This window comes from Drosophila arizonae, chromosome 3 (assembly GCF_054131065.1).
Source record: "Drosophila arizonae isolate 15081-1271.41 chromosome 3, UAZ_ARI_1.0, whole genome shotgun sequence".
Taxonomy (NCBI): Eukaryota; Metazoa; Arthropoda; class Insecta; order Diptera; family Drosophilidae; genus Drosophila; species Drosophila arizonae.
The window spans coordinates 10014782-10034229 of NC_142923.1; the positions used below are offsets into that span (position 1 = coordinate 10014782).

The 19448-nt window shown below is 40.2% G+C and overlaps 1 protein-coding gene across 1 annotated transcript in view; it reads right to left on the minus strand.

Annotated features, from left to right (window-relative positions):
- Positions 1-16696, minus strand: part of ush (Zinc finger protein ush) — a 65291-nt gene extending 48595 nt beyond the window's left edge. Inside the window, exon 1 of the mRNA XM_018003000.2 lies at positions 15634-16696. Coding sequence (XP_017858489.1) covers positions 15634-15676 — 43 coding nt within the window. The 5' untranslated portion in view covers positions 15677-16696. The remainder of the gene's footprint in view (positions 1-15633) is intronic.
- Between the last annotated feature and the right edge of the window lie 2752 nt (positions 16697-19448).

Genomic DNA, 19448 nt, shown 5'->3' on the forward strand with positions numbered 1-19448 from the left:
TCGCTGAGAATCGACGAGTCCAGAGAGTTGGGGCCAGAGCCTGTTACCTCGGCCGGCCTGACCCTTGCTGAACCAGCACGCTCGACGTTCCTTTTTTTTTTCGTTATTTTGTTTTTTTTTTTTTTTTTTTTTGTTTTTCTGCTTGCTGCGGTAATAACAACGTGGCCGCAACTATTTGGCCAGAAAATTAACACCTTTTCAGCAGCCTCCTGCTGCTGCTGCACGAGCTGATTTTGCATTTGCGATGAACGGGGAGAAAAGCTGCGATCGCAGCTGTGGCAGTTGCCTAATTGGCATGCTAAACAAGCTGCGTTCAACACGATCTACCAGGCGTATCTGCCAGACAGTCAAACAGTCGGACAGACAGACGGACACAGAGTCTTCGACTGCTTCTGCAGTGTCATTGTCATTGTTGTGGCTCGTTTGTGCCTTAAATGCGAGCATCGAAACGACATCGAGCACTGTTTCACACGAACGCCCACACAGCAGAGCGGGTCATACACATAGTGAGGAAGAGAGGGAGAGAGAAAGAGATAGAGAGGGATGCAGAGAGAGGGAGACAAACGGCCAACAAATGCTGAAATGCTGACGATGACCATCGCGCGACCCGCTGCCCAAATCCAAATCCCAAACCCAAACCCGAATCCGAACCAAAATCCACACTCAGCTTCCCATTGAATATACAACAGGCATAACAAAAATGAGAGTGAGAAAATTCACAGTTTATCAATTTTCAAGATTCGTATTATTTAAATACACTGCTGGGCTAGGCATTGTAGAGTATATTGGCTGTGAACAATGCACGTTTTTGCGATTGAGTGAAAGGGTAATCAAACTGGAGGAAAACCACTGTTAATGTTGTGTTGATTGCTATGAAACTGGAAAGTAATCAGGATAACTAGTTTGATTAATTCCTTATATATCTTTAAACTTGGAGTAAAGAGACATAAGTAGATACGTCTAGGATTCTTCAATAAAGCTCAGGATATTTTTAATATTGAGCACTACTAAACAACTCAGTAATAAGAGTTAGTCGAGTATTGGATCTATTCAGATTCAATGCTGCAATCTAATTTTGTCTGAAAGAGTCCAGGACCATAAATTGTATAGATGCTCTATAATAAGTATCAGATTAATAAGTATTCCCCTCCTTCCTGATTGGTGGATTCATTACGGTATATATAGAAATTAGAGTACTAATTGACGCATTTTACTAAATTCTATATACATCGCTGATTATGAGTAGGCGTAGTTTGACTTCTTATAACTTGTATTATATATACATACAAAATTAAGGATTTCTCATTAAATTCATTGACCACGACTTTTTGAATGATAACATAAAAATCTAGTAAAGTGAACTTTAGTCGGATCTGTCAAGATCTCATGTAACTTCTATAACCTTACAAAACGTGTCTTATACGGGTTTCAAATTTATAAAAAATAATTACAGTGTTCACCATTTAACATTTTAGTTTTTGCATTCAATAACTTTTCATAGTTTACGATTTTGCTTGCTATTTCCGATCTCCGTTCGCCAAATTGTGCCTGCATAGAGCGATAAATTAACTAATAAACAAATCGCAAAAGAACAACAGAACAGAACAATAACAACAATGAGGAAAAAACTTTGTTCAAAATGGCCCACAGAAGCAGCAGAACAAATACTGAGAATTCCTTGGCCCCCAAAAGGCAGCGATAAGAGCGAATTTTGTTTTGCAAAGCTGAAACTGAACTGAGCTGGACAGCAGTTTGCCAGTAACTAAGCCACACACACACACACACACACATACACACGCTTACTGGCACACACATGTATATGGATATGCATGACAGATAACAGCATGAAAAGCGAACAGAAATTGAAGTCTAAAATAAAAATCAGCGCCACAAAATCAGCTGCAAAGAAAACAAAAATTCAGCCGAGGCGACAGTTGCCAACAACGCGAGAGCAGCGAATCTGCCGCAGCGACGCCCCGCTCACCGCACTTGAACACCACACCTGCCCCCACACACCTTGTGCAGTCGCTACAACTCCCTCATAGTGTACACTGAGAGAAATTGGGTTTGAGATGTGAACTTCAATTTCTGAAAATTCATAAATTAATTGCTTTATGATAAACTTAAGATTAAGTAAAATAATTCTTAATTCTTAATTCTTAATTAAGGCTAGGCAGCTTAAGTTCAGAAAGATTCTGTTTATTGAGATTAAAAAAATTTATCTTAAAAATAATTTTAGCTCAAACCGATTAAATTCTTACAATAATTAAGCAAAATTATTTTAGTGAATATAATTTCTAAATATAAGTATATGAGGTATAAGTTTTGTATTCATATTATAATATATATAGATAATATATTCATATAATATTTTCAGCTGATGTTAAAGGATGAAATCACAAACTTCAAATTACGCCTGATTTAATGCGTTTCAATTAGAGTCTTAAAATTACACATTATAATTGAGATTTGATGAGTTCATCAATTTAACTATTTGGAGCACAATATTTCGCTCAGTGCGCGCACACATAGGCTGGACAACGTGCAGTCCAACATTTTGGATAACAAACTTCAGATAGCCACTCACTCAGTCAGCCAAAAGCTGCTTGGCCTTTTGGTTGCTGCTGTTGTTGTTGTTGTTGTTGTTGTCTGCAGACTTTTGCTTTACATTATGATGACGCCGACGTCGACGTTTGCGGCCGCCCAGGTCCGCGTCCAGTGCCGTCGACTGGGATGCTCTGGAACGCGCGCTTATCGCCGTCTTCTTACTGCTGCACTCAGCGCTAATCTACATGGAATTATCGCCACACACACACATACAGACTATGACTTCGACTCTGTGTGTGTGTGTGTGTGTGCTGCTTCGAGACATTGAAAATTAGCGTCGCCAAGTGAATCATGCGGCTTGGCATGCCGGTTCACGGATAAGGCAACGCTGCCTGCACTTATAAAATAATTATAAGCAGTCGAATTAGCTCTACCTTCTACACAATCTCTTTCTCTCTCTCTCTCTCTTTCTAGCGTTCTCCCTCTCTCGCTCTCTTTCACCTGTCGCTAGGGCCTCTGCTGGCAGTCTGGCTGCCCGGCGCTAAGTTATCGTCGCGGCCATTTTGAAGAGCTGTTTTTTATCAGCTGCTGAGCTCATATAAGCAAATGGATATGAAAAGTGGATAGTGACATGAAACGATATGCGGGCCATACAAAGCTCTAGTTAAAGTGTCTTGCTGCTGCTTCTCCTCCTCCTGCTGCTGCTGCTACTACGAGGGTCACCACTCAAACTGTGAACCTTTTACTAACAGCAAGTTCAAGAAATCAATTATTGACAAATTTCTGTAGATATAAAACTCGACAGGTAAAAGCAAGCAGTTTGTTCTTTTTCCATTGCCGAAGAATAACTTAAAATATTTTAAATATTTACTAGAAATATTTGAAATTTTTTATACTTTATTATATAAGCTAAATATGCCGTAGGCTCAACAATTATATATTTATTTAAAAGCACAGTCAGATCAGTGTAATGCTTAATAGTATATTAGCTAATATTAGCTGTATCAGCTTCCTGGTCAAGCTCTTTGTCTTTCACAGCAATTGAATTTATTTGATATTAATGACGCTCCCAAATTCAGGGGCGACCCGTGCGTAGGAACATTTTCAGAGTTTCAGAATTGGCTTTTGTTTGGTTTTCGCGCTGTAATCGAAAAATGCCTTTAACTTTTTGACGTTGACGTCGCGGCCTTATCGCTGACCTCGATCTGCACAGAGAGACATTAAACACACACACACACACACACACATACGCAGAGTGAGAGACCATACTTACACACATATACAGTGGGCATGGCAACGAAATGCGATGCCGAAACTGAAATCGAAATCGAAAGCAAACGAAATAATGACAGGCAATGAAAATGAATGTAAAGCACAAAACAAATGCCACGCAATGTACCACGTAAATCATAAATGCTATCAGTCCAAGAGATCGACAAACGGATGCTACTGAAGCAGCTACAACAGCTACAACAAACATAATTAAGAGCAAAGCGACAGCAGACGAAGCTGTAGCTGTTGCTGTAGATGTAGCTGGAGCACAGAACCAAATGACGACCCAACCAAGCGATAGATGGATGGCTCGACCCACAGCTGGCCCCGCTCACGCTCCTCCGTCAACCCCACCTAGCTAATGGCAGCAGCCATATCAGCAGCAGGCCAGGCCATACCAAACCATACCATGCGATGCGATGCGAAGCACTATTAGCTTGTCTAGATGGCTGCGATAGGCGACGATAAGCGGAGGGCAAGATGAGCGACTCTGGAGGCTGGAAACTTGAGGCTGGAGGCAGCCGGCGCGCTGCCTCGTGCTGATATCAGCAAATATACAGACAGCATGGAAAGCGAGCAGAAACACTTGATACCCTAAGCAAATCAGGTATGAAATATAACTGCAGAAGTTGAAAATGATTTACAGATGAATGGGTAAAAGAGATAAAGAACTTTTGGGAGAGAGATAAAAAAGATGAGCAAAAGGGCTTCAATAATGAAAATTAATTAAATATGAATATGAGTATGATTAGGTAGATAGATCGGAATATAGCACATAACTAATAGATCTAATAGATCTAAGTAAATAGACAGATAGAATATAAATATTTAATTATTTATTTAATTATTTAAGCAATGCTATATTTAACACAAATATATCAAATTATCTATGCACATCTTTAATTTCTATATTCTCAGCTCCCTTTATCTATGCTCCTCAACAACATCTGAAATCGAATCATTTGCTAGGGTATCACAACTAGAGCAATTAGCGCGAAAACAGCGAGAAAGGGCGAGAGAGAGAGAGAGAGAGAGAGAGAGGGTGAGAGAGAGACTGCTGATGGCGACAAAAAGTCTTTATTTATTTTTTTTGCTATGCTCAATTTGATTTCCAATGAAATTCATATTTAGCGGCGCTCTTATCAGACTATCAATAAATGAGTGTGCGAAAGCAGAAGAGCAGCCCGCCTAGCCTATTGCCTCTCTCTAATAGAAGACCATAGACTTTATAAACTAGCGATGGGCAGGCCAGTGCATGGCCCTACATGGCGTATGCGCAACTTTATCTAAATGCCATTTAAGGCTCAAAGACGCAGCCCACTCAAGTGGCAAGTGGCAAGTGGCAGGCGGCAGGCGGCAAGTGGCAAAGCAAAAGCCGACCGGGCACACCTCTCAACAAGACAGTTGCGCACATTTGTGGCCCATAATTAAAATGTTTTAATACAAGAGCAGGCAGACACGAGCCGCAGACCCTGACACTGCCACTGCCTGCTCCTGTGCCTGTGCCTGTGCCTGTGCCTCTTCCACATGGCTGGCATTCAAATTGCATGCGCGATATCCTTAGTCCAGCGGGTGGACAAATGAGACATGGAGAAAGAGAGGTGCAGCAGGGTTAGGCCTCGGACCAAACACGTTGTTAACATTAATTTTGCGCCCTGCGGCGACGCGCGCGTCACAGGCGACGCTGGCGACGGCGGCAATTACGCTAAACTAAACAAACAGCGAGGCTGTAAACAAACACGCATCCATCAGCCCAGCGAGTGAGAGAGCGAGAGAGAGACCGGGAGAGGCGGAGAGCGGGCGAGTGGCAAGTGAAGCGCTGCAGTCGAGTTGCAACAGGTCGCAGCTAAAACTCGTTTCATTCTCTGAACCTTTTTATTTATTTCTTTCATTTTATTCAGCGCGATTTCGTCTCGCATGCGATTCACTTGGCTCGAGCTTGAGCAGCGCCTAATGGCGCCTGTTGCCATGTAAATTATGCTTCCTCAACACTTCACCGAATACCCTGCAAATGGCTGATAAGCAATGCGAGTTACATCAACTGTTGTGATGACTAGAAATGTGTTGACTCACTTCATATGCTATATGAATGTATTGAAGCATTCCGCTAGATATCAAGATGATCTTTACTGAATACTATAAATAACAGGTCGAGCCATCTAAATATCTCCTATAGAGTATATCGGCAAAAGAGCATCTGCGCTTCGATATCTAGCATCTCTTACAGCTGCTTTAGTTGCATCCATTTGGAGCTGCACTTGGAGCTGGCAAGGCGACGCGCTGGCGACGCATTCGATTGCCCGCCAGATAGACTGGGACTGCTCCACAGTCTCACCTCATCCTCAGCCTGTCCACGTGTGTGCATATCTGTGTATCATAATGGAAGACGAGACTCTGAGGCTGGCATTTAGATAAGCTCTGACGGCGACTGCAGTCTCAGCTATCAGCCAACGTTCCTCTCTCCTCTCTCTCTCTCTCGCCTCTCGAATGGCCAAGTTGGCCATTCAAATGATTACGCCTAAAGTGCTCAAAGTCGAACCAGAAACGAATCGCATGAGCTGCTCTTAAGTAAACGAAATCACATGATTGAGTTTGTCAAAATTGGGCAAACAATATTAAAAATTAATAAAAAACGAAAAACGAGAAAAAAAGGAAACAAAGTACAAAGACACACGAATTCGTCGACTTATCGAAATCTAATGATCGTCGAGTATCTCTGGCAAGAAACACAATTCGAAATTGAGCTAATGAGATTTTTGTGTGTGCTACGATGACGCGATGCCAAGCCACAAATGTCTTTCATTCTTGTATATACCCCGTAGCAATTGCAAGTGACTAACAGTGGGGTATGCTGAAATTGTGGCCGGGTATGTAACAATCTATGTTTATCGTATATTTATGCTTGATCTGTGCCTGTAAGATTTTATATGGTAAGAAGTGAATATGTTGTATTAATAGAACTCAATGATTTCGATATCGATAAATATCGATTTCAAGTATTGATTTTTATCATTTTACATCTATCTTACAAAATAGAAATAAACTTGATATATTAATAATATTTTTAATCTTAACTAATTGAATTTTATCGATTTAGATCATGTATATCTCAACTGATTTTGGTTAATTTAAGCTTATAGATAAAATATAAATCAATATAAATTTAGATATTTTAAGTATGCGGTCCAGGAATATATAGCCGTACAGGTCTTGAAGCTTTTCCCATCATATACATATAGATCATTCAATGAATTTGCAAAAAACCTAATGTTAAATCTGAAATTGAATTTGAAACTAAAAAAAAAAAAACTCTAAAGTTAAGATATCACCCAAGTCATCAACTTCCGTCCTTACCACTCTTGCTTTAATTTTTGGCAAAATATGCGATTAGAATCTTGTGATATAACCAACCTCCCACCAAGACCCCGCTCTATATAGCTGTTGTCTCCGCAAACTCGTTCGCTTCCATTTTGGAACATGAGTGATTCGTTTTTAATCTTTGATTTAATTAGTTGTGTACTTTTCGTTGCGCAGTCTATCTCTGTCTATCTCTCTCTCTTTCTCGATACCCCCGCCGCAGCCTTGATTCGTGGGTGCTGCCAACTCGCTTTCAAGACTCTACAGATAAACAAAATGGACGTTTTTGGGGCTGGGCTGGGCGGCTATCGCAATGTGTGATCGGCGCAAAGCTAATGGCATAAATAGATTTCATATTGTGCTCCCTTAACCACAAACCCCCTGCAGACTTAATTACCCACAAACATACACACACACACACACATACACAGCCCTTCGATTGCTTTGCTGTTGTTGTTTGTTGCTTCTCTGATCAGCACATAAAATCTAGAAATATATTTTTATGGATTTTTAATCGATTGCCGCCGCTTGCGAGACGCGACGCGTCGCCTCGTGCGCTGCATTTTGGCCAGGGCCATTGCCACACAATCGAGAGGGAGAGGGTGCTGAGGCAATGTCTAGCTGTACCCATCGTAACGCTCAAACTGCCAGCCATTCATTCGATTTGATTGCCGCGTGCGTAGGCAAGCCTCAGGTCTGCGCCGCCACAGATATAGAGACATTCGAGACAAACGTCGTCGTGCGTCGTTTATCGTGTAATTAGTTTGCTTTTTAAAGCCAGCTGCAGCTCACCCAACCTGCCCGAGCACCTGCAATTGAGACATCCCAATTTTGGTTTATGCGTAGGTAGTCATCGCTCCCCCAAACCCCACCCGCTGCTTACAGTTGCTCCCAGTACTCCTGCGCCTCCTCCTCTTCCTCCTCCTCCATGTGTTATCTCTAATGACAAATGTTTGCTTAAAAATCTTTTAATTGCACTTGTTTCGCTTTTCGTATTTGGGGCGGGAGGGCTTTGTCGCTGGCCTGATAAGCCAAATTAATCGCAGCACTTAAATTTTCATTTGAAATGTGCCTATGCGCTACGATTTCGATTCCATTGCGATTGCAGCCTGATGTTCAGTTCTGTGCGTGTGTGTGAAATTGAAGAAGTCTCAGCAAGACAAAAGCGAGGCGAAAAGGGAGTCGAATTGGCTAATGAAGAGGTATTCGAAGAGGTAATCAAAGACTGAACTTTTCGCAGTAAACGAAGAGCTAGTAGCAAAAATATATTAATTGATGTAGTTCACGAAGTAATCAAAGAAGCGGATGGAAGTATTGAGGTGAAGGTAGAAGAAATGCTTAGCGACGGGTTAAGCGAAGCAGGAGTAGGAATAGTATTTAGAGAGATTATAAAAACAGGAGTCGGAACGGGATTCGGAAGAATCAAACGTCTTCTACTACACTATTTAAATAAAGAATCCGCTGAGGATAGGAACAATCAAAGAAAATCGAATATGATACCCAAGACTCCAATAAAAATCACTGGAGATAACTTAAAAGGATCTCATAGAAAGGTAAAATAAAGATATACTATAAGAGAACCAAAATGGGGCTCATTATAGAATAACTTAAATAGATATACCGCTAGGTCGGAGCCAATAGATAATCAAAAAGTAAATCATAGAGGAACACGAGAAAATCAAAAAGGAAGTCGAAGGGGTAATAATAGATAGCAGAGCAAATAATCAGAAAACTAGTAAAACAGATACAAGAGTTGATGCTTAGAGAGTAAGTGAAGTGGTGCTCAAAAGGAAGGCAAAGAGGGCGCGGGTCGAGGGATGGCAGCAAAATTGTCGCTGTCGTCTGACTGCAAATATAAATTTAATCAATTTATCGCACATGCCAGCTGCTGAGTCAGCATACAGATGGAGACAGCGAGTGAGAGAGGGAGAGAGAGAGTTTAGGCGGATGCGCGGCAGCCAGTTGCAGGGGAAAATGTTGTAATTAATAATTGATTGATGAGAAAGCAAAGCTAAGAGTTTGCCAAGACAGGATGCTTGAAAAACTTGCGACCACCAGGGCATTGGATTATCAACTTGAGTTTTATTTTGCTGGGATCCAAGGGGTCGCCGGGGTCTAAGAGGTCTAAGAGGTCTACGAGGTGGCCAGCTTAATCAAAGATGTGGTTAGATGAGAAGGAGATGCGAAAGAGAGACAAGACAGCGCAAAAGCGTCGAGACAGACGGGCGGACAGACCAAGGGGCCTAGGGGCTGTTGGCATGGTGTGGTTCGGTTCGGCTCGGTGTGGTACGGCTGGTCAATTAAACGGCGACTGCTGATCGCTGGGAATAGATAATAGGACCTTGGTTGAACTTTATTTCAAGATAAGCGCGAAAAAGATTGATAAAGAAAGGCCGAAATGAAATTGAGCTCAGACAAGAGCGAAGAGTGCCTGACAATGATGGGAAGGCAGTTGAGTTTTAATTAAGTGGGTGGGGAGCACAGCCAAAGCAACAGCAACAGCAGAAGCCAGAAAGCGAAGCCAAGCAAAACAACAGATGATAATGAAGATGATGATTATCTGGCAATGTGAGGCCAGCAAATCGGCAAATCTTAAGTGCCACCAGGCAATATAGTCGAAAAGAAGAATAACTATATGTGACCAAAGGCTAAGTGAATTCCTTTTAGGCTATAGAAGCCACCGACGATAATGATAATGATAACGATTATCAGTGAGTCGCTGACACTTGAAGTAACGAACCGATGGCGATAAATTGTAGAATTATGAGAAATGAGATTTTCTACTTGATATAATAAAATTCATAGCCACGCACATATACATACACACACTCCCACACACACACAGAAACGTAGCTCTATAGCGGAAGCAATTCCCGTTGATAAAGGCGCAGAAATCAGTGCAGCGGTCCGATAGTTATCGCGATAGTGATTAGAGCTCAAGCGTAACGACAGACTGAGTGACGGATTGACGGACCAACTGACTATCAACAGCTGACAAAGATTTATGACTGGCCGACAGTTGTTATCACTGCCAGGCGACAGCGATTCTTATTTCATATCGCTTCAGTAGGCGGCTGCCGACTTGTGATGATTGCTGATTTAGATTTCAAGCGGGTTTTTATTTTTATTTTAATTTTTTTTTTTTTTTTTTGGAAAGGGGGCAAGCTACGAATGAAAAGGAGAAGGAAAATGGAACTGATATCTGATGGCATCGCCGCGTTTGCCAAACGAAAATTAATTAGGCGTGCGCAATGATATCGTGGCCCATCCGAAATGCCCCGCCAATCGTCCCGCCAATCGCCCCGCTGTCCAGCAGCTGACAACAGTTGCCAAAATCATCAGCAAAGCGAGGCGAACCAGATCGCTGGGCGATAGCGAAACAAACCATATAACCATATATAAACCAGGTATACAAATACACACACACACATGTGTGTATACATATATCCGTAATGGTGTCTGTGTATACTAAATACTATACACTCAGCGAAAAAATGCAGTTGTTTATTTGAATTGAATCCATTTACTATAAAATTCAAGATTGGTCCTTAGTTCAAATGAAGTTTTCGATTTCAATTGTTTAAGGCATTAATCTTGCTTTGTTTTCGAAATTTTACCAATACTTAAAAATCATTTTATATCAAAAACAATTTTCCTGAAAGAAACATTCACATTCATCAGTTTTATCATACAATTAAATTAATACAAAGCATGCCAAAATATATGTAAAAAATGTTTTTAAAGCATTAAAAATATTTAATATTTCTAAATTTAAGTAAAACTTCAAACAAATATTAAAAAATTTTTCTTAGTACTGTAACCAATAAAAGTCACAACAAACATATCAACCGTTTTTTACAGTGTAATCCCATCTAATTAAGAATCGTTTTAAACAAAGGGCAATAATTCTTAATTAAGTGTTCTGAAGTTAAGATCACTTCACTCTTCACTCAATAACGTGCTACCAAAATATTCGTTACTTTTCTCACAGTGTATTTATAAGAATTTCCGGCTCGCTCTTGACCAGCCAAGCATCCACTTGCTTTTGGCTTACAAGACTTTGCTGTAACGTTTCTCTCAGTGTAACCCCATATATAATCGCATAGTAGCTGCATACTTGGCGCTGCCGCTGCCGCTGCCTCTGCCTCTGCCTCTGCCTCTGCCGCTGCCCCGGCTACAATCCGACAAGCCAAATCACATTGACATTTTTATCATTTGTTGAAAATCTTTTGAAATTGTTATAAAACAGCCAGACGACGAGCTACAGCAACAGCAACAACAACAACAACAACAACGACGACTAAAAACTCAAAATACATAAAACAATTTTTGTTGCTTTTGCTGTTTGTTGTTGTTGATGTTATTGGTATTGTTCTTGTTTTTGTTGTTGTTGCTACAATTTCTGTCGTTGTTTTCAGTTCATTCTCATTTTGAAGCAAAGCGCGACAATCTTGCCATCAGATCAGCTGATAAGCGCGAACTGTACAAATCATACAACAACAACAGCAACAAGAGCTTGGCTATCTATACAGCGGACAGCTGTTCAAGTTTGTTGTTGTTTAGCTTTTTTTTTTACTCCCCGCTTGTCTCTCGAAATTGACTACAAACCATTATCACAGCTCGAGCATCGAATTTCGTATTTATTTCGATTGATATGAAACTGAAAACCTTGATAACGCTTGCTCAGCAAATCAGCTGTCTCTGAAAATTGATCACACACCAAATGGATCTTGAAAAATTCCATACGATAGAGTCATGCATGTACATGCAAGATAAGCCTTATAAAATACCTGTGTGTATATAAGAAAATGTAAATATATATGTATAGACAACATACATATTATATACAACATATGTATATGTGCATATATCCGAATGACAAATTCAACCATATTCAATAAAAATTTAAAAATAATCAATAGTTTATCAGTTCACATATACATATGTATATATATAGAGAGACTGGTATATTTTTAGAATTCTGATTCAACATTTGATTTTGTGATAATAATAAATAATATTTATTATTGAAAAAATGCGCTCAATTCATAATGACAGTTAGATTAGCATTCATGACTTAATCTTAAGAGAATAATATAAATTAAAGATTGCGATCGTATCTACACTTTAAGTGTATAAGATTAAGAATTATATGGCACAGCGGAAATTTTATTGGTTTGTATAATATTTTATGGAATATAGTATTAAATGTTTAGAGCTGTGATCGAATGCATAAACCGAATAATAATCAAATTGGCGAGAATTTAAACCTAAAGCAAACAAGTTTTATATCATAAGTATTATCAAGTAGCAACAAAATAGTATATATAAATTATGAAGAATTTTTAATATATATATATAGAATATATAATATTAAATATATTCATCTGTGTATTCTGAAAATCTAGAAAAACTTAGTTTATGTTCATTGTGCTTGGGATTATCTCCTTCTTCGTTTTCAGTTATTCCTGTTCCTATTTTAAATTTTGATATTATATAGCAAGTGCTTTTTAGTTAGTTGAGTTTCGATAAGCGACTCGACTCGACTCGATATCGCCATTGTTTACGGGTCTTTGAGTGACTCAAGACTCAAACGTTCCCAAGTGCTCGCCCACTACTCCGCCCTACTCGCCCCCCACACCACCCGCCTCCCCTCGGCTGGCCCTAACTGCTTTATCGCTGTTGATATGCAAATGCGCTGTCCAAAAAGCAACAACAAGAATTGAACTTAATGCGAGTACACAAAACGAAAACAACATTTTGTAATTTGTAATGCAAGTTGTTGCTGTTGCTGTTGCTGTTGCTGCTGTTAGTTGTTATTGTTATTTATCTGCTGATATTTCCTGGTACGATTTCACAAACGGTTAATGCAAAAAACAAAAACAAAAACAAAAAGAGAAAAAAAATTAAAATAAAATAATAAACATCAGCATTAACAACAAAAGCTTATCGCGCTTTTTAAAACACAATGTCAAAATGGCCAAAGCTCGTATCGAGCTTATCTGCCTGCTGAGCTCGTCTCACCCTACCTCCTTCCCTCCCTTCGATCTTAATTTTCGAGCTTTAACGGTTCATTTGCAACATAATCATAAGCCGCAGTCGCAGTGGATAACAAGCACAGGGTGCCTAGCTCAACTACAGGGTGGCCTTGGCAATTCGCTATCTAGCGCAACCTGAGAGCTTTGGCTTTATCAACGGGCTGCAGCAACTGCAATTGCAAGCTGCAAATACATATGTACATAGATATGTACACACGCACACACATGAATGCTGCTATCAAGACTGCAAAGAGCCGTATGACACGTACCCAGCGATTGCTGACGCGCTCACTGGCTCTGAGTTCTTTTTTGCTTCTTCTGCTTCTTCTAGCTGAGCCCGGAGTTCTGTTTGGAAAATTGAAATTGGAATTTGGAATTTGAAATGGAAATGGAAATTGTCGCCCGCATCAACATGCGGTGTGCTGGTCGTGTCTATTGCTCAGCGACAGGCTCTATCTTTCTACTTCTACTGCTCGTACTCTTTTTTTTCGTTAGATAACAGCGTTCGCACAGCTGGCAATTAACATAAAATTAGTGATAAAATATTATTAAAAATGTATAAAAAATGAGAAAATAAAAATAAACAGCGGATGGAAAATACCAAATGCAATGTTTATCTAATTTGGTCTGTGACCTGCAGCCCAATTGCGGTTACCAACACAGGGTACAACAGCGGCGTTGCCATATCGCCAAAGCTAACGGCAAGAACGACAACAACAATGAAAACAACAACATCAGCAGCAGCAGCTAAGACTTTTGCACAGTTTTCGTTTTCTGCTGCTGCAATTGTGATAAAAGTTTATCGACTGCGCGCTTTAAAGCTATAGAAAAATGTCAAACAACAAAAACAACAACAACAAGGAGAAGAAGAACAGTTAGCAATAAGAACAGCAGCAAATGCGCTTAAGATAAGTATGCAAAACTAAAAGGAAAAGAGACAAACAGAGAGAGCGAGCAAGCGAGAGAGAGGGGAATATTGCTTCGCCTAGCCTGCGATAGTGCGCCGTATGGAAGAAAGCGAACGGCGCAGGTGCAGCAACAACAACAGCAACAACGACTGCATAGATAAGCGCATTAATTTATCGTAACTGTAAGCGTTGCTTAGTTGTGCTGTTAAACAGTGTCTACACACATACATATATATTTAATTTATGAATTATTTATTATATGACATGTGTATTAATGTTATTCTTATTCTTATGATAGACAGGATAAATCTTCGATTGTTAATTAAGTGTATCCTCCTCGCATTTTCTTATATATGCGGACATTTCGGAACTTGAAGAAACTATTTATTTTATTTATAAAGCCTTTCTGAAAATCTGTGATCGAAATAAGTGTGTATATAAAATAAACTTAAATATTCAATGAATAAAGCCTATTATTAATTGATCAATCGCATTGAGCAAGAGACACCCCTTAAGTTTCAGTCGCCCTTTATATTAGTATCATATCATTAACAGTAAAGGATCAGTGTGTACCCATAAAATTGCCCAAATATTCAGTGTCTGCTTTAGAATACAGCTCATTTGCTCGTCATGCATAGATATTTCATTTCTTTTGCATATTTATCCAGTTAGTGTGCTCACACACACCCACACACCTGAATTTACACCGACGGCGGGTGATATCATAGCTTACAACAAAAACAACAACAACAACAACAAATAATAATAAAAATAAGTAAATAAGTAGAGAAACAAAAGTACAAGCAAATCCAACTCAACCTGAACCGTGAAACGTGCTCGCGATAAGGAGCGCTCCAACGTTGGAGCCGTCAGCGATTAGCGAAGACTTTTGGCCCGTTTGCTTCAGGTGGGGCACGTATTATCGATTTCGATTCCAAAATGCATTCATTGGTCAAAGCGAGTGCTCTGGCTCGAGCACTCTCTCTAGCTCTAGCTCTGGCTTTGGCTCTGGCTCATATATCAAATGACAAACAACGAAATGTAATTAGTTTAATACACATAATAGGGTGTGTTCGATATCCGTCCTATCCCCCCACCCAACCTGCCGTCCCCCTCTGGCCAGGCGTCTCTAAATGTGTTAACAATGAAATTTCATATATATAAATAAAAAAAATTAAAAAAAAAATAAAAAAACAAGAAACAAAAACAAGCTCAAATCTAGTTGACAATCGCTCATTTTTGTTTATCATTATTATTATTATAATTTATACACATGTATACATATGTACACAGACATACACACACATACATAATTACATATATATTTATATATAGTTCTTATTTTGGTTCAGATCGTTCACATGCTTCATGGAAAGCCCCAAAACATACATATTACGAGCTGACAAAGCTGTTTTTTTTTTTTTTTTTTTCTTGCTTTCTCATATGTGTAGCAGCAGGTGTAAATCGTGGGGGGGGGGGGGGGGTTCTGTGTGGGTATGCTTCTTACTTACCTTTATTCAACGGCTTTGGATTCGACTGTTTGCGTCGTGACATTGTTTGCTACCAATGCAAAGTTGGCGGGATTGGGGGTTGGGCCTGCTCCAATGTGTAGAGCTGCGTCCAAGTCGGCGTCTACATCAAATCCGTTTGCCCGTGCGACATTCACATTTACCGGCGGAAAATAAAACACGTTAAACACCTTGATTTCTTTCCAATTGGAATGCAATTCGCATGCAGTTATCAATAATATTTAATTTAATGCGATTTGATAATTTATATTTATAATTTCGATTCAATTATATATGTGATTTGCATTGACCTTTTAGCGTGCATATTAATAATTAATTAATTTTAAACGAGGCGCGCGACGATCGCGAGTTCATGTAACGGTATCGCTCACAGGGAATCTGATTGGCAACGCAGTGGGCGGGCGTTCTATTCCAATCAATTGATGTTTCTTATTGGCATTACAATTGTTGCTTATAGCTCGTGTTATTTTTGTTGTTGCTGTTGTTGCTTCTAGTTGTCGCGTGTTGCTTCGGCGTCGGCGTAGCGTGGGCGTGCGGCGAACGACGTCCGAACAGTGCAAAGTCTTGCTCACAACTAAATGCTGCCGCTGTCGACGACGACGACGCCGTCGTTGCTGCGCTGCGCTGCTTTGGGAGCTTTCGCCCCAAGCAGTCGCCAGCATAAAAACCGGTGAATTCGCTCGCTCTCTTTCTCTCTCTCTCTCTCTCTTCCTTCGCACATTCGCTCAGTTGTTGATTGCGCGCGCATTCTCACAGCTTTTCCATTTTGTTTTTACTTTATTTTTCATTGCACTGTCCGCTTTGGCTGTCTGTTTCGCAGCGTGATAAGAATCAAAACAAAAAGCCGAAACACAATGTACGCTTAGCGCACACTTGACACCGCTGCACGCTTTACATTGCTAAAACTTTAGAGCCGCTCCACCACATCTTTACATCGTTTTACATAATTTTTTAATAGAATATGTAACTTATTTGGTACACTAAGTGAAGAGCAAAACCGGCATGAATTTTACGTGTCGTACGGCGAATTACACTGCAGCTGTTCGCTGCGCCACAACCTCAGCAAGTATTGTCTAACTATCGCAACTTCTATCGATATGTATTTTCAAGCAATTGGCAACGCGGCGCATTCTGGTTGGCAATGCTTGCGCGTTGAAATAAATTTGTAGAATACTCTTGGGCTGGTTTTGGTTTTGATTGGAATTTAAAATCATTCTAATTAGAATGTAATGAAAACGTTATTTATCTTATTAGTAAGAGCTTTGAATTTTAATTTCTATTATTATAATCATTAGTTAAATAATTTGTATATGCCCATATTTAAACTAATTTTAATTTTTATTCTCAAACGTAGGTAAACAAATACCCATTCTATTTATTTTATTTTAGAATCTTATAAAAACACGATGCCAATTAGATTTGCATATTCTTCTTCTTCACAATTCTCTCCTCTTTTTCCAGGGTATTTGCAGTCTGTCCATTTGCCACGCACGTGACAACCAATTTATTCGCATTTTTTCGCTTCTTTTCGTTTTATTTTCTTATTTTTTCGAGTTGGGGATTTTTTGTCTTCTAATTTGCACCTATTGCATTTTAATGGAAATTTTTGGTGCTTTGCATTGGACGCTCATAGATTTGAAAAATGTCGACAGGAGCGGAAATGAAATGCTTCCTCCATGAATGCCACGTAACGAAGTCCAGCTGGAAAAAAGAGGACATTTATCCAGGGTCAAGGCGGGGGAAGGGAGCAGGCTGGTTTGGGGGCAGTTTGGGACCCGCAATAAATATGAAGAAAATGTGGGAAATAATCCGCGCTAACATATGGCGCAGTTGATTAGCCAAAAGCGTTTAACATAACTCTGCTGCTGCATCCTGAAGCCCATGGGCTGCCACGCCCATGCCCCTGCCCCTTCAACTGCGGTCAACGTCGTTAATGAAGTATTTGCCATGTCGGCCTTCGCTGCGTTCATTCGCCCGGCCTTTTCATGCTTGACTTTTCGGGCAACGAATGCAATGCAATTCGACATTCGCCCAAAAACCTATAAATATCCAACGAACCGTAAGTGGCTGTAAATTTAGCTGTGGGTGTAGCCTATAGCTGTATTTGTATCTGTGCATCAGTGACCTCAGCTGCCAAAATATCTGCATCTATAACTAACAATGTCTGTCCTTATGTCTCCTATCTATCTGTATCTGTATCTGTATCTGTATCTGTATCTGTATCTGTATCTGTATCTGTATCTGTATCTGTATCTGTATCTGTATCTGTATCTGTATCTGTATCTGTATCTGTATCTGTATCTGTATCTGTATCTGTATCTGTATCTGTATCTGTATCTGTATCTGTATCTGTATCTGTATCTGTATCTGTATCTGTATCTGTATCTGTATCTGTACTGTATCTGTATCGTATCTGTATCTGTATCTGTATCTGTATCTGTATCTGTATCTGTATCTGATCTGTATCTGTATATGGTATTTGTATCTACAATCTGAAACATATTTCTATCTGTCTACTCAAAGCCGCAGCCTTCAGTTTGTTTGTTATTCACAGTTAATCTGTATTTACTATGGCAAAGGCAATTGTATCTGTATCTCTGTGTGCATCTGTGACAGCCTGTATAGCTGCCTGGCCGTAATCTTGGTGCATTACACTCTCGCGGCCAAAACGGGCTGCGGCCACTTCCAGGTCAAGCAACTTCCTCAGTTCCGAGGTTATCCACGGCTGCCTCGACTGCTGACTCGGTTGATGCTTGCGCTGCCGCTGCCGCTGCCGCTGCCACTGCTGCTGCCATAACTGAATAATTGTATCGCATACGTGACGATATCATTGACCCAAGGGTGCAGTTACCTTGCACTCCTGTCATTCATATAAATTTCGTACAAATACCCGGAGTGACAGTTTTGCAATGGGGTATATTGGCATTGCAGTGTAAATGACATTTATTAAAAATATTGAGGAGAGAAAGAGAGAGAGAGGGAGATAGATAGAGAGAGATAGAGAGAGAGAGAGAGAGGGAGACGCAGAGTAATCAAATAAATAGTGAAAAGTGAATAAGCATCAATGCCAGTCGTGATTTTTTTCAATCATTATCGATAAAGGTACAGCTCATAAATAGTTCGTACACCAGTATAATGATCGTAGGCGTGAAGTGGGCAAGAGAGGAGAGAAGGGAGATAGGGAAAGAAGGATCAAATTGGTCAGCTAAGCTACACATGATCTTCCCTAGAGATCGATAAAAATATACTATCTTACTAACAGTTCGAACATACATTTACTCCTACTTTGCTCGAGGTGCTCAACCCAATGCCAAAGTCCATTCCGAATTTCCATAAAAGATCGTCAGCTGCACACTTCATAATTCTTGTGCAGCTTCAGAGCCACTTTCAAGACAAATTACGACTTGATTAAAAACATTGGCCAGCGTATTACGCCGTCTTCACAACCCGTTTCCAACGTTCTGACTGGTTTGGTTGTTTGTTTCGAAAATGTGTTTCGCCTGGAGTCCATTGATCCGTTATGGTTGCGCCAGCCCTGGCGCAGAGGCTGTTTTTAACCTTGTTTGCCAGACAGTTATGGCCACCCCCTCTGCGATTCGACACGCCTGCCGCCTCCCCCGGCCCATCCCTTGTGCGAGAATCAACAGACAGCAGCACTCTCGCTGCTGGGCTGCTCCCAAAGAGATCATCGTCACACGCCCCGTTATGAGATGATCATGATCACGATCCGCCCGATCAGTGCTGTGCTAATGATGCATTAATTAAAAGAGCTGATGAAATTTGCCAGACGATTCGCA